Raw genomic sequence first — 27,217 nt, forward strand, 5'->3', positions numbered from 1 at the left:
TTAACCACTCAGAGGACGGGGTGAATACTAGTGCAGCAGGCAGGAGAGAGCGACTCAACTGCATCTGTGCCAAAATAATCCAGTTTTAAATTGATTTTTATCATATTTGCGGGTCGGATTACAAAAAAGGCTGATACCGATACATGTCAAACTTCCAAATATCGGCACCGATAATCAGCCTGGCCGATAATTGATCTCGCTTTTATTTATAACTTTTAATAAAAACAAAAAGGGAATAAATAGCATTTTTAAGAATGTTATGATTTCACTATAAAAAAAGAAAAAAACAATGTTTAGTTTTTAAATTGAATTTTATGTTTAAAAAAAAGGGGAGGGGAAAACTTTTCATATTGTAAATGGTGTTATACTTATATAGCGCTTTCCCACCTTTCAAGGCACTCAAACCGCTTTACACTATCTCACCATCCACCTACTGGTGACACAGCACCAGGAGCACTGTGGGGTCCAGTGTCTTGCTCAATGACACTTAGACAAGTTCATCAGGGTGGAGACCTGAACCCACAACCTCTGGGTTGGGGGACAACTACTCTACCACTGAGCCACGCCATCCCATATCTGGATTACAGAAATTTTATACACAGAAAATATGAGACTGACTTTTTGAGAAGTAGCGTTGTAGCCGCCTGACTTAATAAGACTACCGTTTAAAAAAAAAAAAAAAAAATTGTTGCATTAACACTCCAGTTGTTTATTTTTGTTGGGCATTGGGAAATGGCTGTCTAAAGTGATCTCAAATAACATTTCAATATTAAGTACGTTTTTACAAAACTGCATAAATTATATTTATTACACTTACTGTATTAAGCCAAGACACGTCATTCCCAAAAATGCACTTCTACTGCATGTTTAACTTTGAACTAACTTTGAACCCAATCACCAGACTGTGTTTCTTTATATATTCTTTTGAACCAAATAAAGGTTAATGCATTTAATCAACATATGCAATCAAAATAGTTTATTCCACATAATAGTCAATAATGAAATACAAACAATAGAAAATACCCAGGGCTGAAAGGAGCCAGGGTCAAATTGAGCAACATCATTGCCGATCCTGAGAAATAACATACCAGTAGGCTTCACAAACACATGAGTCTGAAAGTTGACTCGTTCTGTCAGACCTCTTTCTATTGCTGGGGTCACATGGCAGTAGTGTAAGGCAGAGGGCTTATACGCTGACACTTGAGAGGCTGTAAAACTCTGCTGCCTTTTCGCTTTTGTGCAAGAGGCCTGCGGTTTGAATCTGAGCAAAGAGGACTGTGTGACTTTTTCCCACGGCAGTCGTGACCATTGGCTGGCCGGGGCACTTGGGTAGCCTGAGATGTTCTTTCCAGTTGGGAAGTAGCAGTAGCGATGCTGAAGGAGCATCCTGCACCACTTTTGACAGAAGTACTTGTGATGTGACGTGACCTGAGAGTTGATGACAGTTGAGGTATTTTCCTGGAAATGAGATTGCCCATTAAACTACTGTATCATATTTCCACAACGTGACAGATAAATAGCAATTGATAAACCTTAAAGGAGACCTATAAATTTTAAGTGACTGAAGGGGATCCACGGATAGAAAGACATGTAATTCTTAAAAGACAAATGTTAGTACGAGTTATAACAATTTGATATTAAACCACTCAATGTTTTCGTTTTAATAAAATTTGTAAAATTTTAAACCAAAAAAATTAATGAGTAGGTCGCCATTGTTGTTGACGTTGCAGGGCGGTGACGTCACATGGACACGCTGCCGGATTCCACAGTGCAGTCTTTAACTACATAAACATGCAGTCGTTTCTGCCCTTCTAATTTGAACCCGAGCGGAATATTAATGAGAAGGACAGCCCTGTCAATATTTCACAAAACGAGCAGCAAAAGCTAAATGAACATGAAAGACGGGATGAGAGGAGAAGCATACATGTGTCAAGTTCGCGAGTGACAGCTAGCACTCTCCTGCTCCGTCACCAGAGCAGGAGAGTGTTTGGTGTAAAAAATGTTTGCAGATCTTCTCAGTAAACTATTGTGTGATCCAACTTATTCCAATATTATTATGGAGATAGTAAGCATCGCTGTCGTGTGCTTTACACATGATTAGTGTATGCAGTGAAACGCAGCAGTTTGAATATTTTTTGCATCACACAAAGACGTTGATAGTTTGCCTCTACTGAGACGTCTAATGACGGCTTACCTTATTTTTGTCACGTAAAAGCGATGATGTCGATGATCATCCTGCCGGTGTTCTCAGTTGTCTCAGCTTGCTTCCTGGTGAATACTTGACTTTGCCTGTTTTTTTTCATTTGCCTGCCGCCCTGGTTTTTGGAATCCTCTCCCATGTGCAGGTATTTGAGTTCATGATTTTTTTTCGCCTTGCTTTTAGGGCTTCTCACCGCGGTTTTCCCTCTGTTTTTTCCTATTGTCTCCCTTTTCATGATCGTGTGTTTTTTATGTGTGTTCAATAAACACTTGTACGCAACCCCTCTGCATTCGTTGTCTGCTTTGTGGTCAAGCTTCGCTTCTGAATTCGCGGACCATTTGTTGCTTTTCTTCTGAGGACTTGAGTTACTGCGGAAGTGATACGTCACACCGAGAACAGCGATGGCAGCGCTCCATGCGGACGCCATACAAAGCCCTTCAAACAATGATTCAAACAGCGATATAAGCGATAGATCGAGCGCAAGGGAGGAGATCCAAGTTTTTGAAGAGTTGGAGGAAGAATAGGAGGTTGGAATTTTATGTTGGACCTAACATGTATTAGCCAGACACTAATCAGGATGCAAACAATGTGCCTAGACTACCTGACATGGAATGGAGCCAAGACACATCGAGATTACAAGATTGGTAAGATACAGGCTGTTATTCTTTTCATGATTTGAAGATGCAGGCATTTGCACATAATTTTATGTTTTTGTCTATCTGATGACACTGTTTAAAAAAAAAAAAAAAATCAGACGGCATGTTCATTTTGGCAGATCCGGCAGCTCTCGTGCATATAAAATAATGATATAAAAACGTTGGGGGGAAAGAAGGAGATGAGTCGTTGATGGCTTTCTCAACTTTATTGTGGGAACAATAAGAAAACAAAATAATAGCGGACTGCCGCCACATTCGACCGCAAAGTTTTGCTTCTCGCTCATCTCCGCCTCGCCTCGCCTCGTACTACCAGCTACTACTACTTCCAGTCCCAGCAGCTCTTAAACGGATCGTGCATAGTGTCTTGTTATGAGCTTTTTGTTGACAAAGGTATCGAACGCATGACGTGCTGACAACTTTGTTTCTTTATTAACACATGGAGCTAACAGTAGCTGGGGCTCTCGGCAGGAAGTGGCGTCTAATAGCTTGAGGAAATGTAGTTTTTTCACACAAGCGAACAGATTACAAAGCACCACTTCAGTGTTGTCCTGGGACTACATTTCCCATGATTCACTGCGTGACTTGAGCCGCTCGCTGATTCGCTGCGAGATTGACTCAGTGCCAACACGCTCGTTGTCACCTGTCAGCGGCTCTCGCGAAACACAAACTAGAAGGCTATCAAGCGATCACCGTGAAAGAAACGCCGAACCGTACAAATGCAATGCAATGCTTGAAGCATGAAGGTGGAAATACATAATACAAATACAAATAAATGTGCACAAAATCACCGGCGGTGTGTGTCTCTTACGGCAACGTGACCGTGAATTACTGCGACGCCAACCCGCTTATATGCACATCCACACCCCTTTCCCGATTGACAGTGGATTAACACTTTCGGACAAGATCGTAGATGACGCATAATTTAAACACGCTTAGTCGCCAAGCTTCTTAAACCTGCTGCTGTCAACGCTCTGGGAGGTCGCATTTGACAGCATTCTGCCGCGGTCCTCCTCGCCAGCTGTTTGCTCGCCATTCACACTCGTTTGCATTTGATCGCTAGTCTGATACACTCCCGCTTTTTCGGTGAGGTCTTTTGTGTTTGTTCGTTATTGGATGGTTTTTGTTCACCACTGTAAATAAGCATTGAAGCAAGTAGGGATAAGTCGCCATTTCTGTTCAACTCGTTTTCTCCCGTTTTGTTTAGCGTAAGAAGCTAGGTTAGTGGCTGTCTTTTCTTTGTTCTTTTTCATGATCAGGGTTTAGTTAGCGGATGGGGTTCAAGTGCAGATTCCTCTAGTTTGTTGTTTTGGCCTGGGCTTACCCTGAAGCCACGCTTCATCCACATTTTGTACATATTCATTGCGAGTTTGATTGTTGTGTAAATAAATTTGTGCCACTTGTGAAATTGTGTGGCTCGTTTTATGTTACGCCCTTCGCGAGCCGTCCTTGGGACGTAACACTAGCGAACACAACAACAACTATGCCACGACTATTGCCATGAGTTGGCTTTCAGCTAACGTTGCTAGCTTCTACTGTACATTCCACAACAGTTGGTAGCTCTGCTTTGACAAAGTCATCAGTCATCTATCCAAAAATCACACTTACTTTTTGGCAAATCCTTCATCATAAGCAGACCGGTTAAGGAAGCAGGCGTCTTCGAAATATTTGCAGCAGAGAACACTACTCGATGATGGCGTGAAATTCATTCGATTCGTGCGAACGAAAGATGTCCATTTACGTGCCCTGCTATCCTTTGGCCACTCATACAACTTTTTGTTTGAGTGAGAACAAAACATCGCCACACACCGCTGTGGCATCTTACCGAGAAGCAATGCAACAAACAATAATGTTCTATGGCGGACTTCCCTCGCACTTCCCCGTGTGACGTAAGATTTCTGAAGATTGCCGAAGAAAAGCGTTTTCGTTGTCAAGGGCGTTGCTATGGGTTAAACAAAGAATCTGGAAGGGTTGCGTTAAAAAAAATAATGAAAATATGCTTATAACCGTTTAGCCATTTATATTATTCAAAAACATGGTTGGCCAACCTTACTTCACATTACTGCTTTAACCAGCAAGCAAGCTGAGACAACTGAGAACACCGACAGGATGCTCATCGACATGGAGAGCGCTTTTACGTGACAAATATAAGGTAAGCCGTCATTAAACGTCTCAGTAGAGGCAAACTATCAATGTTTTCGTGTAATGCAAGAAATAATCAAATTGCTGTGTTTCACTGTATACCCTAATCCTATGTAAAGCACACGGCAGCTCTGGACGCTAACAATCACCATAATAATATTGGTATAAGTTGGATCACACAATAGTTTACGGTGAAGATCTGCAAACATTTTCTGACTTCAAACACTCTCCTCCTCCGTCACTAGAGCAGGAGAGTGCTAGCTGTCATTAGCGAACTTGACACGTGTACTGTGCTACACCTCTCATGCAGTCTTTCGTGTTCATTTGGGTTTTGCTGCTCGTTTTGTGAAATATCGACAGGGCTGTCCTTCTCATTAGTATTCCGCTTGGGTTCAAATTGAAAGGGCAGAACCGACGACATGTTTATGTAGTTAAAGAGTGACACTGTAAAATGCGGCAGTGTGTCCATGTGACATCACCGCCCTGCAACGTCAACAACTATGGCGACCTACTAGTTAAAATAGTTTTACAAATTTTATTAAAACAAAAACATTAAGAGGGGTTTTAATATCAATTTAGTATAACTCGTACTAACATTTATCTTTTAAAAACTACATGTCTTTCTATCTGTGGATCCCTTTAAATGGGCTACAGTCTTTGCTTATAGTCTCCTTACGTTAGAGAAAAAAAAGTGAGTGGGCATTTCTGTAACTACCTCTTTGTATACATGTGCTCAGTACATCAAGTTTTTCGTGATGTCTCAAATGGATGTGATATAAATGTTACGGGGTTTTTTTGTTTTGTTTTTTTAAAAGCCAGACGAAACACACAGTGTAAAGGAATGGACTGATGTCCAATATCAAAGTATCGTCTTAAATTTGTTGCTCACTTCCACAGGTGCGGGCTGACATGATGCTCCAACATGGCAGCGAGGGCAAAGCACAGGTGGTGCAGGCGTCTGTCAAAGGTGAAGAGGCTGCATCCTAGCGTGCGGCATCCAAAAGTGCATATCTGTCGAAGCAGCAGGAGTAGTTCTGTAGATTAGTGATGAAATGCTGAATTCACCAGTGATAAAGCAATGGAATTTCTCTATTAATGTTGGGATTTACAGTGATTTACAGTAATTTATTGCGTTAAAAATGCCAAATTGTTTTGACCATGATTGATTTGTGAATGCAATAAAAAGGGAAAAATCCAAGGGGATGAATACTTAGAATAGGCACTGTAATTGTGATGGCTATGCTTCCAAAGGATGATGTTCAAAATTGGCTGGGTTGTATCAACACTCTTGTGTGTTTGATCTGTTTCAAAGTCAGAAGATTGATTTTTTAAAATTTTGCTTTATAGTATATTTATTTTTGATTACTTCTTCAGTTAAATGTGTCAAAAGCTGACTGCAGTTTAACTTTTTGGCACTCACACCAAGAGGTTTGGGGTGCCACGGTGTGGCAGGCAGGTCAGCTATGCCCTCTCGTTCGTCATCCTCATTCTCCTCGCTGGACATAAGGCGCTGGTTGAAGGGGTAAGGAGTTTGGACCGCCACATTGACAGTTCCATCTACATTAGTGTTGTATCGGTCGCGAACGATTCGTTCTTTTTGAACGAATTGTTTTGGTGAACGAGACCGAACTAATCATCATCTGCACTGATTCGTTCTATGAAGGTGGTGCTTGTTCGCTGCGTGGGAGGGCGTTGAGCAAGCGGCAGCGTCTTCTGACATCGCACACGACCAATCAGACGCCAGCCTCATCGCGGGCAGGGGAGGGAGCGGAAACAGAATCAGGGCGTTTGTCACTCACGTCCACGTGTGGCCAATAAGCAGCCAGCGTGCAGGCAGGGGGGCAAGACTGTGTTTTGTCACTTCCCGTTCAGTGACTCGGTCCTCCGGTTCCTGACCTAGCTTGCTGCTAACTTGATTTTCCAGTAATGACTATGCGGTGAACGAATCAGAAAATGAAAGGAAATGACTTTGTCACATATTTGTTAACGTGGAGCCTATCAAATGCTGCTCAAACAGACAAAAACACCACACAAATCTAGCGAGCATTGTTTAGAGTAGTACTTTTCTCAACAAACTCGTGACTGCCTATGACGACATACTATCAAATTTACAGTAATTTAAAACACGGGTAGCTACGAGGCAAGCAAAAGCTGAGCTGCGGTCGCGTGACGGCAGTGAAGCGGGCAGAGAACTGTCACTATATGGAGGCTTCATGGCAGCGATATTTACCTCATATGTGCACAGAAAAAAATATTTAGTATGATCACCATAATATTGATTTGCAATGAAACTGTATATACATGTCAATTTTTTCCCGAGTGTTTTATTTTTTTTTTTCGTGTCAGCGTGTCGGGTGTTGGTTGGTTTGACAAATTATGTCAATCCGTCCATCATGTGCTACTCAAGCGCCCAAAACAACGCACGCAGACACGGGAGATGTCGCAATATGTCTACATTTTTCTTAACAGACTAATGAGAGTAGAAAGGCGACGTCGTAAAGAGCAAACAATTATTTCTCGTCAGCATTTGACGATCTGAGATGCGGGGACGACAGGGGAGCTGACCGGATTATTTTATTTATTAATACCAGTGCAAAAATTCAACACGATCATCTTAATACTAAAAAACAAAAATACAACAGAGCGAGATGTAAATATGATGTGTTGGTCGTTCCATATTCAGAAATTAAACTTTCGATGTATTTTTATTTTCGTGACAGCAAACATGCTGTATATGTATGTGTGATCAAGAACCTGCTAAAGAAAGTCCGTGCGCCCCCGCCCCCTACTCCCCTCACAAAAGGAAAATGTTTAACCGTGTCCTAAATCGAAATGCAAGCACGAGCCATGACTTTGAGCCCATAGAACTAGGACAGACGACGCGGAAGTTCTCCCTCGCTTTTGCAGCAGCAGGAGGGAGACGAGGCTGTCTGTGAAAGCAGAATGATACCGCCTGTCACTCATTTCTGAAACTACGACGAGTGGTCAATGTGGAAGAGAGGGAGGGACCAAGCAATGTCACTTCCCGTTCAGTTATACTGCGAAGCGGTCTTTGGTGATTCGTTCGGCAACGTCACTTCCCGTTCAGTAACCGAACGATTCGTTTGGGCGGGGAGGGAGATGAGGGGGGCGAACGATTCGTTGAACGATTTGTTTGAACGAATCTTTTTACTGAACGAACCGGAATGGATTCGTTTGCTCAAGTGAACGACAAATCTCGTCACTAATCTACATCCTTTTCTGGGAAGCTTTGTGATGAAGCCCTGATGAGCCGAAGACGAGTGTATTTTTTTAAGTCAAGTGGACTAAAAGTAAACATTGTAGTGTGAAAATTGACATAATCCAGCCTCCTTACTAATTTCTCAACATATGATTTTTCTGCTTAGGGCAGGGGTCTGCAACTCATGGCTCTGGAACCGCATGTGGCACTTAGAAACCTCTGATGCGGCACAGTTTTGTATTAAAAATATGAACACTTGATGAATATATCATAGACTTCATAATTATATTGACGGAACACTTCCACAGCTGCGCCACGCCTTCAAGTAGGCGTAGAACACTCCGCCTCAGTTATTCGCAGCCGGTCGCAATTATTCAACACATGCAGCGATCCAACGCCGGATTTAGTTTGAAAAAGTACGTAAGCTGTACCGTATACAAACAGGAAGGATTGTCTCAGGAGTGATTTGTTCGAGGATTCAAGGTAATTATTATATTTTTCTTACCATGCATGCATTTTGAAACGTTGTGAAAAAAATCAATGGGAGAAATTAACCGTTACGGAATTGGCGTCATAATTCGCAATATTTACGTAAAATAAATGCTAACTGCCCATTTTTTTGCTTTTAACCAAGAATCGAGACTGTTTTACGTTCATATCCATAAGGGATTTAAGCATTTAATCACAAGAATTTTCAACGTAAAAAGCTCTTTGCCGTGACAAGGCGGCGCCACAGTGGCTTAAAGACTAGCAGCACATTCGACATATTTACATAAAATAAATGCTAACTGCCCTATTCTTTGCTCTTTTAACACAGAATCGAGATTGTTTTACATCCATATCTATAAAGAATATAGGGATTTACGCATTTATTCACAAGAATTTTCAACGGAAAAATCTCTTTGTGGTGATAAGGCGGTGCCACAGTGGCTTAAAGACTAGCAACACATTAGACATATTTATGTAAAATAAATGCTAACAGCCTGTTTTTTTTTCTTTTTTGGCTTTTAACCAAGAATCGAGACTGTTTTACGTCCATATCTATAAATAATTCAGGGATTTAAGCATTTATTCACAACAATTTTCAACATACAAAGCTCTTTGTCTGTGTTTCCACTCGGTCAGCTTTGATGGAGATTGGCCCCCTATTAATCGGCCCCACACCCCGTGTCCCGTCAATATATTAAGAAGTCTATGAATATACTAGTATATTCGGGTACATGCAAGATTTAACAAAGTGTGAACTGTCCTCTCGTAGCCAGATCAAGTCAGGCTGACGGTTTGTGTGTGGTTTTTTTTGTTAGTGTGATATTTAAAAGAAAACTACGCAGGTCATGAAGTCACCAACTATGTAAAGTCAGGGTTTCCACTCAGAAGTTGTACTCAGGTCTTTGCGCCATTCACAGGCGCAAAGAAGTGGGTACACATTAGGTAACAAATGACATTTGGTGATATATTTCTTCCCCCATGGAGGACAATAGAATACATTTATGAGGGGAACACTTTTTTCTTTACAGTCTCATGAAATTGTGTCTTTTGACAAAAGTATGTGAAAATGCTTATGACAGCTGTATTAAAATGCAAAGGAACTCTTTGAAATTGTGAAAGAATACATGTCGTCGCATCTCACCTGAGAACATGGCAGTTTTTCATGCTTGTTGTTTTCTCTATGAGAACATCAAAATGATGCCGCGCCACATCTTGACCTCCAACACGCTGTTTCATGGCCACCGAAACACCTTCAGTCTGAAAAACAGAGCTCTTAAGTCCACATCAAGACAGTAGTGACAAAAGTAAATAAATACAAGCCTACAAAAAGTACATTGCATATTCGCTCTCTGGCTGGATTCTTTCCTTGTGGATCTGTTGGAGAGACAGCTGCAGAATTGGGTGCTCTTTTTGAAGGTGAGGTAGCAGTGCAAGAGGGACGACAGAGGCCCCCAAGCTCAGATGGAGGACTCCCGCTCAGTCGTATAGAAGCACACTGGTGAGGAAGAGGAGGGTTCACCACTGAAGATGAACTGAAAAAGGGACAGATCAGATGGCAACAATGAACTTGAGCAGGGGTGTCCAAACTGCAGCTCGTGGCCTAGTTTTTATTGGCCTGCAGCAAATTGTGAAAATATCATTGATTATGGCCCACGCAGGGAGCTTGAGTACAGCTTACATTCAGTTGGACTTATCAGCTTCAACACTACATGGTGCTAGTTATTTAAGTGGTGCATTTTAATTTTTTTGCAGAATCCTTAGACCTCCTTCACCTTGTTGCTTGTCCCCTTTTAACTTGTTCACTGCCATTTCAACTGGGAAGGCTGGCATTCATTGATGATGTTTCACTGCTATGGCAATTTTGACTGGGAGGGTTGGCAGCAATCGTTTGATCACCACAAGCCGGCTAGTCAGATTGGATGTCTATCGGCGTCAATGGCAGCCAGAAGGTTAATACTTAAAAATCATTTTTACAGTTTTTTTTAGCTGAATACTAAAAAAAACTGACTACTGTGGAACTAGGTGAATTGTTAAAATGTAGAATGCAAGATTTTAAGTTGGAACCGTTTAATCAGTCTAGAAATGTGCAAAGGGATAAATGTCTCCGAATTTGGGAAGTCTACTGTAAAATTGTGTGAATTTAGCCAAAGTGTTAACTAGTTCTGAATATGTCCTAAAAAGGCTGAACAGTTCCAAGTTGGAATGGTTTTAACTTGATTGAGGAATGCGAATACATAAATTTTGCAATTTGATTCTGCAGCATTACTTAACATACAGTGAAACCGTTATGTCACAAATTCATCTATCTTTTTCCCCCTGTGAAGCCCAACCTCAGTTAACGGTGGAAATACTTAACTGTTTTTGCTTATCTGCACAGTTTTGTACTTTATCGGTAACATTGTAAAATGCCACAAAATGGTGCCTGAACGCCTAGCTTCTACTAAATTGCCATGTCAATGGAAAAGTTCTGAACCACTAGCTTGGGTTGCTGACAGACTTGACAGAGAACAACAAGGAAGATGTGATGGAAGATTCCAATATGCCAGGCCACACAATGTGGTAAACGTAATTGCTATTGGTAGCGGTGGAACAGTTGATCAGCTCCAAATGGCTAATTGCTTGATGTAACCTGCTGTAAGCAGATACTGTATAGTCATTTGCAATATATGTATTAAAAATGAGTCACCATAATTGAGCCAAAAAGGCCTAAAATCTTCTGCATTAAAAAAAAAAAAAAAAAAACTAAATATTTTTCTGTACCCAAAAGCAATATTGTTTTTGCATGTCTGGTGGCATCTTGGTACCATTGCACAGTACTTTTGGAGTGAGTTGATGAACTCCAATTTAAATGCAGTTAAAGTACAATATTAACTACTTTAGAGGGGACATAAATAATCTTAGTATTTGCATCACAGATAGTTCCCTAATCCCACTTCATCATATCATTTACCTCCCATCTGCCTTTTGAGCCTTCACAAGGTTTTGTTGGTAGCCAGACGTTACAATGTTGGATCTTAAAGTCACTTTCAGATGTGCACCACCCTACCTGGACAAGGAAAGTTTAACAGGGCAGTTGGGATGAGGTCCCTGCTGGGTGGCCACGCGACGCCACTGTGCGCATGTTTTAGGGAGGGGACCGTGTTGCCTCTCGTAGTGTCTCTCAAAGGCTTGCAGCTTCACCACTTGGCCGCAGTGATCACATACCACTAAGCAGAAGTCGTCACGGGAGGGACACTCGCCAAATATGTGCATCTCTGGAGATAAGCGCAAACACGGACAGAAACAATGTCAGCAAGTTGCACACTGGTGACTGACCCTCGCACACTTTACCAATCTCTGCAAAAAAAAAAAACATTTTTTAAACCCCCCAGAAGGAGGTCTCAAGTATTCACTTACTTTGTTCTTCTTGGGGAGAACACTAAAAATGGCTTCTCCTCCATTACTCGTGGTTGGATCAGAATGAAATTCCGTTGGTATATCATAGGAATGTACATGCATCAATCCTTGTAGACCATTTTTTCATTTTTCGTACCAGGGCTGGTAAATTAATTAATTAACTGTGCAATTAAAATTGCTACTCCACCGTTATTCATGGACGGATGCATATGCATCGATCCTCAGAAACCTTGATTTTACAGTGATCCCTTGTTTTTCGCGGTTAACAGGGACCAGAACCTGCCGTGATAAGTGAAAAACCGCGTGGTAGCACCCGAATAAAAAAATTAGGGATGTCAAAATTATCGCGTTAACGAGCGGTAATTAATTTTTTTAATTAATCCGGTTAAAATATTTGACGCAATTAACGCACAAATGCCCCGCTCAAACAGATTAAAATGACAGTACAGTGAAAGGTGCACTTATGTTTTTCGGAGGTTTGCCGCCCTCTGCTGGCGCTTGGGTGCGACTGATTTTATAGGCTTCAGCACCCAAGAGCATTGTGTAAGTAATTATTGACATCAACAAAGGCGGGCTACTAGTTTATTTTTTGATTGAAAATTTTACAAATTTTATTAAAACAAAAACATGAAGAGGGGTTTAAATATAAAATTTCTATAACTTGTACTAAAATCTATCTTTTAAGAACTACAAGTCTTTCTATCCATCGATCGCTTTAACAGAATGTTAATAATGGTAATGCCATCTTGTTGCTTTATTGTTATAATAAAGAAATACAGTACTTATGTACCGTATGTTGAATGTATATATCCATCTTGTGTCTTATCTTTCCATTCCAACAATAATTTACAGAAAAATATGGCATATTTTATAGATGGTATTAATTGCGATTAATTGCGATTAATTAATTTATAAGCTGTAATTAACTCGATTAAAAAATTTTAATCGTTTGACACCCCTAAAAAATATATATACAATGGGGAGAACAAGTATTTGATACACTGCCGATTTTGCTGGTTTTCCCACTTGCAAAGCATGTAGAGAACTTATGATACAAATTACAGACCTCTACAAGGCTTGCAAGTGGGAAAACCAGCAAAATCGGCAGTGTATCAAATACTTGTTCTCCCCACTGTATGTATGTATATATATATATATATATATATATATATATATATATTTTTTTTTTTTTTTTGTGTGTGTGTGTGTGTGTGTGTGTGTGTGTGCTCAATGTATTTATTCAGATTTAGCATTGGAAAGATATACGTATATACTGTATATAAGATATGTTTTTTGACCTTTTTCCCCAAAGTAAAAAAAACATTTATGGGTGTGTGTGTGTTTATATATATATATATATATATATATATATATATATATATATATATATACATATATTAGTCCTGTCAAATGTATCACATTAACGGGCGTTAAATAATTTTTTATTGATCACGTTATCTGACGCAATTAACGCATGCACGGAATGACCCGTTCATGCGTTGCCTCAAACAGTTTACAATGATGCCGTTTTAGCACACTGAGAGCGAAAAGGCAAAGAAATGTGAGTGGACACAGGAGTTCATTGGACCACGCCTTTTAAGCTTTGGCAACCCTTTCACAACAAATATAAGTATTGTGGCGAACGACATGGGGGAAAAAATGACAGGTGACGATCTTTTTCTTAACACACTTAATTGAACACAACGCAGTTCATACTGTATACCATTTGGAGCCACCACTGATAGTTATGGTTGCCCAACTTCCCATCATGCCTTTGGACGGGACAGTTAAGTCGCTGCAGCATCATTTAGTGAAAGCACAACAAAATTAACATTCCTATCTCTAACAGGAGACGATCTTTATCTTAACACGCCTAATTAAACACAACGCAGAACATACTGTATACCATTTGCAGCCACCACTGACAGTCACGGTTGCCCAACTTTCCATCATGCATTTGGCCGAAACAGTTAAGTCGCTACAGTATAATTTAGTGAAAGCACAGCAAAAATAATATTCCTCTCTCTCAAAAAAATAATGTTCACAAAAAGAAAATCGCTCAATGCAAAGAGAACTGGCATTCCCAATCAAATTAGCTATGCAAAATACACATAAAACTTACTCAGACTTTGCCTTGGCTAGCTCTCTAATTGATTCGCCATTGACACCTTGTGGTCAATTTCAATCACTACCTTACATAGTTAAAGACACTGTGGAAGAACGGCAGGGAGCCCGATGTGAGTCATGTGACGTCACCGCTCGTCGACATCAACAATGGCGAGCTACTAGTTTATTTTTTGATTGAAAATTTTACAAATGTTATTAAAACAAAAACATTAAGAGGGGTTTTAATATTAAATTACTATAACTTCTACTCAAATGCATCTTTTAAGAACTACTAATCTTTCTATCCGTGGATCCCTTTAACAGAAATAATGTTAATAAAGTTAATGCCATCTTGTGGATTTATTGTTACAATAAACAAATACAGTACTTATGTACAATATGTTGACTGTTTATGTCCGTCTTGTGTCTTATCTTTCCATTCCAACAATAATCTACAGAAAAAAATGGCATATTTTAGAGATGGTTTGAATTGCGATTAATTATGATGAATTAATTTTTAAGCTGTGATTAACTCAATTAAAAATTTTAATCGTTTGACAGCCCATATATATATATATATATATATATATATATATATATACATATATATATATATATATTCGAAATAAATGGTTTTTCAGCACTTCAAATGTAATAATTATGCTAAGTTTTAAACATATTACTGTCCCACCGAATTTTTAAACAAGAATAAAGCAGAAAAATGCTTGGCTTTATGAAATGTTTCATTGAGTGAGTCCACTCAAATCCCCTGAAGCTGCTCGCTTACACACAGTGAGTTACCACAGCAACTGTTTAACAAGTTAGACGATGATTGATGCATGCAGCACTTTGACATTTGCTTCTCTGGTAAGATCTGTCAATTATTGTTAACTTTAATAAACAACAACTCATCTGTATATTTCTTCTTAAATTGAAAAAAAAAATCCGCGATGGACTGAGGGCGCGAAGTTTGAAGCGCGAACTCACGATTGATTAATCGTTGATTAATTCAATTTTTTAATTGCAAAGTCCTGATTTATTACATAAAGTGTGGAATTATGTATGCCTGTAGGATTAAAGTTAGAGTTAAAGCATCCGGGCGGTCATAGTTCATTATGAAATTGTTAAAAAAACATAAATAAACAAATAAATAAATAAATAAAAGCAGTAACATACTTTTGGGAAACAACATGGTGCTCAAAATAATTAGTGCTCAAAATAGCCGAGTCGTACATTTAATTTCCGGTTTCATCATTTCCATCACCAAGTTTGTAACTCAATTTTCTTGTACAATGTATTGCAATAAAAATAAAAAAAGATAAGCGTAATTATCTTATGTGACAAACTTTTGTCCTTGAATTAGTTGAGGTCAACTGAGATTGTAAACAGAACTGTGGCCTATACTACGAAGCCGGTTTTCTGGCTTAGCAGGGTAACTTCGAGAGTAACTTTATCACGTGCGACGTAAGTTCGCGGCTATGCGAGACTACGAAAGGTGGATATGTTGGAACCGAGAAGTGTTGCCATGGCAACACACGCCACACGCCAAACCTGGTCGTATCAGAGTTAGATCTTGCTTAACATCAGGATTCCAATTAACCACGCTCTATTTAAACAGCACTCCTCCGCGGATGTGTCCTCCTGACAATGACAGCGTACTTGGACGACCCATACGACATTGGCGCGCGGATTGTGAGGGGCTCTCTCCGGAGGGCACGGGTATTTCGGGACCGCCAGAATCCGCTGGCGTACCCGCAAGATGTTCTCCATGAAAGATATAGATTTTCAGCTGAGGGAATTCTTTACCTGTGCCAACTGATCTAGGCAGACGTCACTAATGTAACCCGCCGAGTCAGGCCCTCACAACCGCGCAGATTGTGTGTGCCTGTCCGTGCGCTCTTTCGCCAGGGACAATATATGTATTCCATCGGTGATGCTGAACATCTGCGTAAGAACACTGTATGCCGTGCGATTCGGAGTGGGGTATGGAAACGCTTCAAATTGATGCATTTATAATAGGGCTGTCAAAATTATCGCGTTAACGGGCGTTAATTAATTTTTTAAATTAATCACGTTAAAATATTTGACGCAATTAACGCAGATTACCCGCTCAGACAGATTTAAATGACGGTACAGTGAAACACCACTTGTTAATTGTGTTTTATGGAATTTTGCCGCCCTCTGCTGGCGCTTGGGTGCGACTGATTTTATAGGTTTAAGCCACCCATCAGCATTGTGTAAGTAATTATTGACATCAACAATGGCGGGCTACTAGTTTATTTTTTGATTGAAAATTTTACAAATTTCATTAAAACGAAAACATTAAGAGGGGTTTTGATATAAAATTTCTATAAATTGTACTAAAATTTTTCTTTAAATTAGTCTTTCTATCCATGGATCACTTTAACAGAATGTTAATAACGTTAATGCCATCTTGTTGATTTATTGTTATAATAAACAAATATAGTCCTTATGTACCGTATGTTGAATGTATATATCCATCTAGTCTATTCTTTCCATTCCAAAAATAATTTACAGAAAAATATGGCATATTTTATAGATGGTTTGAATTGCGATTAATTGCGATTAATTACGATTAATTATAATATATATAATTATTATATATAATTAATTTTAATCGTTTGACAGCCCTAATTTATAATAATCATAGAAATATGTAGACTATTTAAACATTGAGAAAACTTGCGTTTTTTTTCTGTCAACTCGAGGAGATTAAATTAAATGTCAAATCCACTAATAGGACAGACGCACAAATATAAAAGATATAAATGTTTATTGAATATGCATCTTACAGTCTTGTTTAACTGTGAAAAATCGTTACAAAAGACGGGCTTTTATTTACGCAACAACGCATGGCATCCCCGCATTTCCTTCTTCTCCTGAGTCCTCACAAATATAACATAATTTTTTTTTGGGGGGGGGGGGGGGGGGGTTGTCGGGCTCGTGCCTGCAAATCAAGTTTATTGATCGGACTTGGGTCGGGTCGGGCTGGATTTTTTAGGCCCAAACTAAAAAAACAAGAACATAGGTATTCGTACAGTCAAGGGGACTAAACATACAATCATCCTGTTTCGTGTGGTGATGCGTGACAATTATTTCTTACTGTTAATGTACCAAATCTTATTTTGTTGTCCTGACAGCAGGCTTTATTTCTTTTCATGGACATAAGTAAACTGGCATATTGGCGCATTCACAAATCACACGATCTGTAAATTCGCTGTCAACAGACCCGTTGCGCTCTACTCGCCGAAGCGGTGTTGGATTTCGCGGTGAGGGTGGATTTTAATTCCTCATAATTCCGCATGATCATCGCGCATTCCTCCTCCGTGAAGTAAGGTGCCCGTGCCATCGTCACAAGTAGTGTTTGACTCTGGTCACCGCCCCCTTTTATGTGAACGCGCAGTAACTCTGACTGGGTTGACACAGGTTCGACTAATCAACCTCATAATCAGCGTCGTAGCACCGATTGACCACAAACTAGACAACCAAGTTTTGTCAACTCCGGTTACCCGATGGTAAACTGGATTACTTCTGGGGAGGTTGAACTCGGTTCGTAGTATAGGCCACTGATGTTACCTTCTTTCCAGAGGCTTACGCTGTCACGGCCACTCCTTCCATACTTGATGCCACTTTGGGCCCAAGCCCATGGACCAGCTTCTTGGAAAATAAAACAGGATCAATCTCTTCATGATTGCCAAAAATATCGATATATGCAAACTGTCCATAAATCTATGGCAAATAACAAAATACTATTCTGTGAATTCATTAATTTTTATAACACAAGCATTTATGTAAGATAGTGTCCTTTATGTGTAGGTGTGTGGGTCAAAACAAAATGAAAAAAAAAAAAAAAAAAAAAAAAAATCGAAGGAGGGTATTACACGAGTGAATGTGAAATTAATAAAACTTCTTAACATTGTATTGGCGTTATAAATTTACCGAAGGTGTAGGGCGACAAACACCAAATGACAACATATGTATTAAAACAAATCAAATTGCGTGATATAAGGAACAGAAACATACTTAAAGCGTTTTATTTAGCGAGAGGTTAGTGACAAATGATCTCGCCCACGGCGACTCTATGGTTGTTCTTGTTTAGGTTACTTTGAATTGCCGCTGCTACTGACTCTTGTTTTTAAATTTGAGTGGATTACAGGAAATCGTCATGGCGATGACATTAACGACGGCGGATCTTTAGGACAGGATGTGCGACTCACCGTCAGATGTCACAATAGTCACCCCATCCACCCAACAACTCCAGTTTAGTCCAACAAAATCCTCGAGAGGTCGATTTTCTAACGCGGTCATTATTGCTTTTTTGCGTTTTCTCAAATTGACAGACGCACAATTGTGACGTCATACGGCACGATGTATGTAAAGCTTCTTTCGACATTGTAATCCAATAGAGTTGATTCAAGGTGCACGGACTTTATTTGTTGCGTTGATTCCACCTTTGCGAACTGTCACGACACGGATGAATGAGACTCAACACAAACATTTGTCATCCTACTAGCCCAATGGCTGCCAGTGACCGTGAAAGACGTCCATTTTGACACCTGCCAACCTATCCCATTTCGAATGAATAGGACGTCTATTGACGTCAATGGCACCTAATGATCTAATTTGATGCCCAAGTAAGCCCTTTTGTTACTTCACTGGTTAAACAATTAAGTGCATTTATGGAAAAACCTTAGTGGATCTTATTTTGTAACGTGTGGACTAGCGCCCCCCCCCAAAAAAAAAAAAAAAAAAAAAAAATCAAGCATAAAAATGTTTCACACACAAAAATTATTTTTGCAAGTACAAAAATTATTTCCGAGTGAGAACACAATTTTTGGGGAAGTATACACATTTTTTCATGAGGACATTTTTTTTTTTTTTTTAACAAAGAAATTTGTAATTTTTTTCCCATAAATTGTCCATGGCACGAATTTGAAACAATACCCCTGGTCCGTGATGACTGACATCAAATTGTGTTTGGAGGGCTCTCCAAATAAGGAAGCTCAAATATTGATCACAAAGTTTTAAAAAGTCCGCCAATTTGCCCTAAAAATATTTTTGCCGCTCCAATTTATAGAAGTATGACTTTTACTTTTTTGTTTTCTGTTTCAATTGTTTTTTACTACCTTCATAATTTAATGCAACTTTTCTGTATCATTTTGTGTTTGGGGATTTTCTGATGTAAAGCACTTTGAATTTTCTTGTGTTGAATTATGCTTTGCAAATAAATTTGCCTTGCCTTATTCAAAATATAAGTAGAGTAATAATTATTGTGCCCCAACCATTTATTTCACATGAATGTTAAGTCTACCGTGTGGTGGCGGGATTGCTCATGTGTAGTTCTACTTGTGCACAAAAATGTCATAAAGGAGTGGGAAAAAGATCTCTAGTAAGATATATTTAGAGGTACAAATTGTCATATGAGAAAGGAACATGAATAATGGCAGAAAAATGCTACTGGAGGTTTGCCACAGGGCTTTGATATAGGTAAGGAAACGCGGGGGGGGGGGGGGGGGGGGGGTTATCCAAGCATACTTACTGCAAGTGAAATGCACTATACAAGAAACTAGTATGTCTAGTTAACACATAAATGTATGAAGCACTTTTTAAGTACCTCAAAATTGCTTCACTGAATGTAACAAAAATGTAATCCTCAAATCTGGTCTGTCATCGCCATTTGTCAGAATTGTCAGGCATGCACTTTGCATTATATTCAACACTTGGTAACAATGTATCCCCCTTTCAGCTTTATTGAATAAGCAAATGTTTACAACAAACAACATTGTGGTACAAAGCCAGATAATGAAAAATGCATTGCACTCACACTGTATTTTGCAACTGAACTGCCTTTATTGGTCAAATGATGAATTGCTTTAAAAATTGAAATACTATTGGACACTTCAATGATGTTGAAACTAACAATATTCAAAATGATCAGAATACCAAACAGCCGCAACAGTTAAACGTGTAAACAAGTGCAAACAAATGCGTTACCCCCAAAAAAATCCCACTTAAAATCCAAATCTTAAGAAAAAAAATCAACAACAGGTAAGTGAGCTAAAATGCACACTCTTAAATAATCTAATTTTGGCAACCAAATGACACAAAATTCTTCACTTTAGGATTGAACCAAAAAGTACAATTGCTAAATAATTGTTTTTGGCAATTCCATAGAACAATAGGTGCCCAACACTATAACTACAGTATTATTATTGTTAGTCCACACCTTCACACACAATATGAAACAAGGTCCAAGCTTATTTTAGCTGTTGAGTTATTAACATTTCATTTTAGATACAGGTACAAACTAATCATTTACATTTGAGAAGAAAAATTCAAAGACAACAGAGCAGCCACTCAAAGGCTGCATTCACACTATATATTCAAACTTGCCCAGTAATGCCTGGAAAGCTTATTTCAATACAAAAAAAATAATAGCGTGACTAATGTAACAAGATGCAAAAAAAAAAAAAAAAATGCTTCATGTACCTATGCAAAAAATTGAGCCCCAATCGGAGATCCAATCGGAAACAAGTATTTATAAAAACGGACAACAAAAAATTCTGAATATTTCCTTGGCATACACCAGGTAATTTGAGGATAATACACAGTCAAAGTTTGGTCATCATATCGATGAGTCAGAAATAAACTAAATAAATTGATATAGGCACTTAACGGTAAGTAATAAGGCACTAACTGATAAAACCGCAGTGCAACTATTTAGCCCATAACCATATACCTTGTAATCATCCGCTTTTCTTCAATTAATTTGAGCTCCGTGACAAGGACACACAGGGCTAAAATGACTATAGAATAAAGAAGCTGGAAGAGTTACGAGGGTCGAGCACCACCCTCCACATCTGCAGCAGGTGGCTGGGCCGACTTGTGGAAAGGAGTTTCCTTGTAAATGAACCAGCAGTTGCCACCCCACAAAATGACATTAAGGAAACCAAAAATCTGCACACATAGAAAAAAAGGGGCAGTATGTAATCCAAGTAAACATAATATCTGACAGCAAAAATGCTTCTCATATCTATATAAAATTACATATATCATAATATCGTTAGGAGCTCAGTGACATGTTTACGTAGTACCTGTGTATTAGACACTTATTTGAATTTATTTTAAGTTTTCAAAAATAACACTCCCTTTTTGATAGTGTAAACTACACTCCTCAGAAAAGAAACAATAATATATGAAGTCAAGTTGGCTGGTTTGTAGTAATACAGGTTAAAAAAAAACCTTGTGAGAAACGTATAGCATAGTTCATAATCTATGCCTATACTTACAGTGCCCTCCATAATTATTGGCACCCCTGGTTAAGATGTGTTTTTTAGCTTCTAATATATATATATTTTTAAAATTCAAATAATATGGGACTTTAATGGAAAAAAAGAGAAAAATCCAACATTCAATACAACTGCATTTATTCAGTAGGGAAAAAATCCCACATAAAGAAATATTTATTTGACATCAGATAATGTGTGTCACAATTATTAGCACCCCTGGTGTTAATACATTGTACAACCCCCTTTTGCCAACAAAACAAGGCCTGGGGACTGAGATGGCCATGGAAGGAGCTTGATTTTGTGTCTGGTTAACCATTTCTGTGTAGATTTGACCATATGTTTAGGTTCATTGTCTTGGTAAAAGACCCAGTGATGACCCATCTTCAGCTTTCGGGCAGAGGGCAACAGATTTTGATTTAAAATGTCCTGGTATTTCAAAGCATTCATGATGCCATGCACCCTAACAAGGTTCCCAGGGCCTTTGGAAGCGAAACAGCCCCACAGCATCACTGACCCACCCCCATACTTCACAGTGGGTATGAGGTGCTTTTCAACATGCGCATCTTACAAATACATTTTAAAAAATCATGAGGAAGCCCTGATTTCGAGGTTTTTTACGTGTGTCGATTTAACAAACCTTGGCCCCAACAACCCACCACAGGTAGTATGACCTGCAACGCCGGGCCGTACTGCCAGAGAGTAATAAATTAAAAGAATTAACATTCAAAACAAATTCACTCATTTATTCAATCCTCAAATAATTGGAAAATAAATGTCTTCTGTTGAATCAGGGGTGTTCACTCTTTTTCTTTCAAATGCTGCATACAAAAATATATAGGCAGGCAAGAGCCACATGAGCATCTTTCATTTCTTCAAGTTGACCTCCTGAACAACGTGTGATTAGTTGAAAACAAGTGCGAGATGAGAACAGCACTTCCTTCTCCTGCATTGCCACTCAAAGTAAAAAGCAAGCGCTGTAGTATAATGGAGGCAAATGACACAGGTCGTATCAAATGTTTGTGTTAAGTCTATGCTGTGGTGCCTTAAAAAAATGGATGGCCTTAGATGGACTCCCCGGATTTAACATAGTTATATATCACTATACATAAAAGGTTGACAACTTACCACTGAGGCATTAAGTCGGCCCATGTGAGGCATTGCCCCAGCTGTGCAATTGATGTTGTTGTCCTTGCACACATCAAGAAAAGTCAGAATGGTGGTAGGACTGGTAGCCCACTTCACATCCGACAAGCCTTTGGCCCACGCGGAAGAGGAAGCCAGCCACATAAATGCAAACGCCACCGTCACCAGCAAGTCCTTTGACAAACAATGTAATCATTTAGTTATCATTCTCGGTTTACATTGAATATGCTACAAAGATTTCATGGACATTTTCCAAGTAACAAGTAACTGTGGCACTGCAGATTGGAACAATTTACTGATAAACTGTGATCTAATTGAAAAATCAAGTAACAACAATCAATCAATGGAAAACTGAGAAGAAAAGATCATTCTCTACGGTCTCTCAATTTCTGTTCCGTCAATACTCTCTACATATGTAAAGTCAGGCATTTAGTGAGGTTTTTTTTTCCACAGACCTGATGATCAGCACGGTGTTGTCATTAGCCAAGTCAGGCCAACATTTCATTTACGCTGCACTGTGAAGCCTCTTTCACACTGGCTATTTAAGCCTGCATTTTTATGTCTAGCTGTCATACATGTATTAGATACCCATGTTTATCTTTAATATTAAAGAAAAAAAAAAACATTTTTTACATCATTATTGTTGTGTTTATAAGAAATGAAACATTAATGTAATCTTTTTTGAAAAAAAGGTTTAATAAAAAATGTAGAAAAAGTGATTAGCTGTGAAAACTGAAGATTTACTCGGTTATTTAATTTGACCATTGATGAGTGAGCAGGCACTCCAGATGGACAACTTTTAAAACATTTTCAAGTCACTTTTACATAAAATGACCTCTTAACAGATTAGATCATGGCTGAGTGTTATGAAGAATTTCACACAACTGATAAATGTGGTGAATGCAGACAAACGTACCACAATTGGACCACGACTGGATTCTCTGTAGAGATGCTGGAAGCCTAAATAGATTACGAGGGAAGCGGTGCTATAAAGAAACGCTAACACTCCAATGCAGACGTAAAACTGTGCTGATGACGCATAATCTCCAGTCAGGTATAAAACCACTGGCTTGGTTTGATTGACAACACAGGTGGGGACTTCGTAAGGATGTGCCATCAACCTGTGTAAACACGAAAAAGAGACTGGTGACACACTTTATGTATTGTACACAGTTTATCAATTCAATTCATTCATTCATTCATTTTCCATGCCGCTTTTCCTCACGAGGGTCGCGGAGGTCCTCGAGCCTATCCCAACTAACTACGGGCAGTAGGCAGGGTACACCCTGAACTGGTTGCCAGCCAATCGCAGGGCACAAGGAGACATACAAGCATTATGCACACACTCATACCTACGGACAATTTAGAGTGTTCAATTAGCCTACCATGCATGTTTTTGGGATGTGGGAGGAAACCCAATTCAGTTCAATTCCTTTATTGTCATTGCAAGCCAAGCAAACAACGAAATTGGAAAGCTACTTAACCTTAAGCAAAATAAGAATTATTATAATTCACTATATTACTATTTAGTTCTTGATTATTGTATCAGAAGATAGCCTAAATCCCGACTTAAGTGGAAAAAAGATGGATGGATAGCCGGATTCGATGGACGTAGTCACCTAAATGGGTAGTTGAAGTTTGCGTGGATTTCTTTAATTTGGCTGCCAGGACACTGGACATTGACACTGCTTGTACCGCTGTAGCCTCCAGTTGTGGCAAAGGCAAAAATTGAGAACACCTGCGATCACAACCACACACACAATCATAAACAGTTGTGCAGTGATGCCATGAGATATTACATTATTTCATTCACTGACACCGCTCACATCTCAACATTTGTATCTTAAATCAAGTGATGGGTCTGTGAGGCCTCATGAAGCAGGTGTCGACACAATGACACACTGTGTTGATACTGTGTTATTGAATACTGACACCTGCTGGACATCAAAATTCCCTGCAGGCAACCCACTTGACAGACTGACACTGACTTGATGACCTAGCATGCAAAATGAAATCATTTAAGTCTTTGCATTCATATTGCATTATTCCAGATCTTTAAATTATGTGAACACATATTATAATATGAAAATCTAAATAATAATGAATGAATGAATGAGGATGGTTGTGGACTTCTTGTTCTGAGCCACCTACATATTAAAGTGATCCCAGTATTTGACATAATACAAAACACAATGTTTACCCACTTCCTCGTAAGTCCAATGGTCCCACAGTAGTAGGGCTTGTTTTGGCCAATATCTACCAGTGAATGGGAACCTTTTGAAACCCCAAAAAGGCTCACACCTCTCCCTGGTGCAGCAAAAATTTTCTGCAACCGTTTGGCTGGCGTAATGAGAAAAATAAACGAATTAATCCGCAAAATCAGCTGAATCCTTAGTCCTTCTCATACAACAATACGGCTGGATAGTGAGAGGACTCCTTCTACCTTACACGTCACAGCGCCCTCTTTCTCAACTCGAGACTGGAGCCGGAAGTCACTCATTTTCATGGCGCGGGATTCAAAAAACTAAATGAATATAGCGATCGCTTCCACACACATCCAAACGGTCCATTTCATTCAGGAGCATAAAATACCGCGGAAAATGTGAAAAAAAACATGCTTTTTGCTGTCATAGGCACTTTAAAGGTACTGTACAATTAAATTCATTGTGCCGCTCCTTCTGGTTTGTCCACGGCCTTAATACACTTCCACTGAGAAAACAAACAGCACTCCGTAACATAATTTACATGCTGGTCAGTAACCCTTTCAGTACAGTAAGTTGATGCCGTATAAATAGCAAAATTGGTGAAAGGCAACAGGGCACCATATAATGGTGATGAGGACATTTTCCCTTTATCAGTAGAGTGACAGACCTGAACCCTACATTATTTCTCAGTGTACAAAATGGTGATATTATTGCTGCTCAGTCTGGTGAGTAAAATGACCATCCCGTATAATCAGTGGACGAGGCAACATTTATTTATTTATTTATTTATTACCTTTTGTAGAACTGGAATTTCCAGGCAACAAACCTTTGCTGGCCGGCTATTATGAAATCACTGGACGTGGGGATAGATTTTTTTTTAAAAATCATATTCATCCAGAAATCGAAATAATATTCTAACGATTAATAATTATCAAAATAACGGTTAGTTGAAAGCCCTAAAAAAATATTGCATGACTTTTGCCAGCCAGAATGTGTGCAATAACCACGCCCACTCGATACATCCATACGTATCGACAGTGTATCCTTCTCCTTTTAGCATAGCATGCTAACAGATATTGGTACGTATCATAAAGTAAGTACACAAGACATAACAATATTCCAGGATTTTGATAATTTTTTTTCAAGGATGAGATGTCTTTTTTAGGTCATAAGACAAGCAGCAGAATCCATTTGCAAGCTCATTCTGTTCCTCGCGAGGGAGAAAGAATCACGAGACAGCTCATAAGGCGACGACCAAAACTTACCCATTCGAGCAACCGGATGAACGCCAAAGGCTCTTTGAGGGGTCCCAAGTCGAGAGCAAAACCTGAAGTTAGCACTTTCTGGAGCGGGTAGACAAGAGAGGCGTGTTTTGGTGTGGAGGCGAATAGCACAGTGACAGCTACAAATTCATTTTTTTGAAGGCGAGTTTGTGGGCGCAAAAGTGTTTGATGTGTGCTGTTGTTACCTGGGCAACGGATTCCATGGTTTCTTTTCAGGAAATGACTGCAGTGACGCTTTTTTTTTCGTCCTAAATGTTGAACGATGGTTTCGATTCACCTCCTGCGAGCGTGTCAAAAGTTTTTCCTCAACTTCAGAAAGAGGCAGAGCGGCAGACATGTGACTAGTGACGTATACAGAAGTAAATGTGTCAACGCGCCATCTTTGAAAGGTATGGTGCAGCATGGACGTCGAGGTCGACACCATAATGGATGTGGAACAGTGAAGCAGATTTCACCACATTTGGCCGAACAAAAATAATTCTCACGGCCGTCTGCTGAAGTGGTATGAGTGAGATACCGTCAAATTAGACGATATGAACTGAAAGAGGATGTGCATCATAGCAAGTCCCAGAAGAGGGAAAAGAACAAAGCTTGTATAAAAAAGAAATGGGAAACATTTAAAATTTAAATTTGAGGCTATATCTTAGGGTGACCAAACGTCCTCTTTTGCCCGGACATGTCCACTTTTCACATCCTGTTCGGGACGTCCGGCGGGGTTTATAAATTCATGAAAAAACCCGGTTTTCATATTTTTCACGGGACCAATTACCGTGTGTTGACAATGACTGACGCTTTATGAAGAATACTATGGTACTGTGCTGTCTGTCACATATTCCCAGAGAGCTTGCCCAGTTGTTAAGACTTTAATTACGATCAATACGTATATAAATAAATCCTCATGTACCCAAAAGAGTAATTATGATGAAAATACCATTATTTTACTTTGGATACAAAATTTGCACATGTGTGCCCAGTCACAGACTGGCTTTATTATGGCGTTAACTGTCAATTCTCATTCACAAACACTGTCAATTCTCATTCACAAACAAACCATCGTAACGACATCGTCAC

The 27,217-nt window shown here is 39.3% G+C and overlaps 2 protein-coding genes across 3 annotated transcripts; both read right to left on the reverse strand.

Annotated features, from left to right (window-relative positions):
• Positions 1–945: 945 nt before the first annotated feature.
• Positions 946–18,761, reverse strand: LOC130929007 (ataxin-7-like protein 2). 2 transcript variants are annotated; one of them, XM_057855855.1, is made up of 9 exons: positions 18,445–18,761; positions 17,804–17,884; positions 11,751–11,958; positions 10,038–10,236; positions 9,846–9,961; positions 8,222–8,258; positions 6,416–6,550; positions 5,885–6,006; positions 946–1,458 (listed from the first exon to the last, which is right to left on the reverse strand). In XM_057855855.1, exons 1-9 carry the CDS (start codon positions 18,533–18,535, stop codon positions 1,158–1,160), a joined length of 1,290 nt encoding a protein of 429 aa, XP_057711838.1. In that variant the 5' UTR covers positions 18,536–18,761; the 3' UTR covers positions 946–1,157. The 2 variants fall into 2 exon arrangements, with proteins under 2 accessions (XP_057711838.1, XP_057711844.1); XM_057855861.1 differs by having other exon boundaries at positions 948–1,458; positions 17,804–17,881.
• A 1,207-nt stretch (positions 18,762–19,968) lies between these two features.
• Positions 19,969–26,492, reverse strand: sypl2b (synaptophysin-like 2b). The gene is made up of 6 exons (XM_057855951.1): positions 26,332–26,492; positions 26,129–26,206; positions 24,279–24,397; positions 23,576–23,780; positions 22,642–22,833; positions 19,969–21,184 (listed from the first exon to the last, which is right to left on the reverse strand). Exons 1-6 carry the CDS (start codon positions 26,347–26,349, stop codon positions 21,059–21,061), a joined length of 738 nt encoding a protein of 245 aa, XP_057711934.1. The 5' UTR covers positions 26,350–26,492; the 3' UTR covers positions 19,969–21,058.
• Positions 26,493–27,217: the final 725 nt, after the last annotated feature.

The sequence above is a fragment of the Corythoichthys intestinalis genome, chromosome 2 (genome assembly GCF_030265065.1).
Source record: "Corythoichthys intestinalis isolate RoL2023-P3 chromosome 2, ASM3026506v1, whole genome shotgun sequence".
Classification (NCBI taxonomy): Eukaryota; Metazoa; Chordata; class Actinopteri; order Syngnathiformes; family Syngnathidae; genus Corythoichthys; species Corythoichthys intestinalis.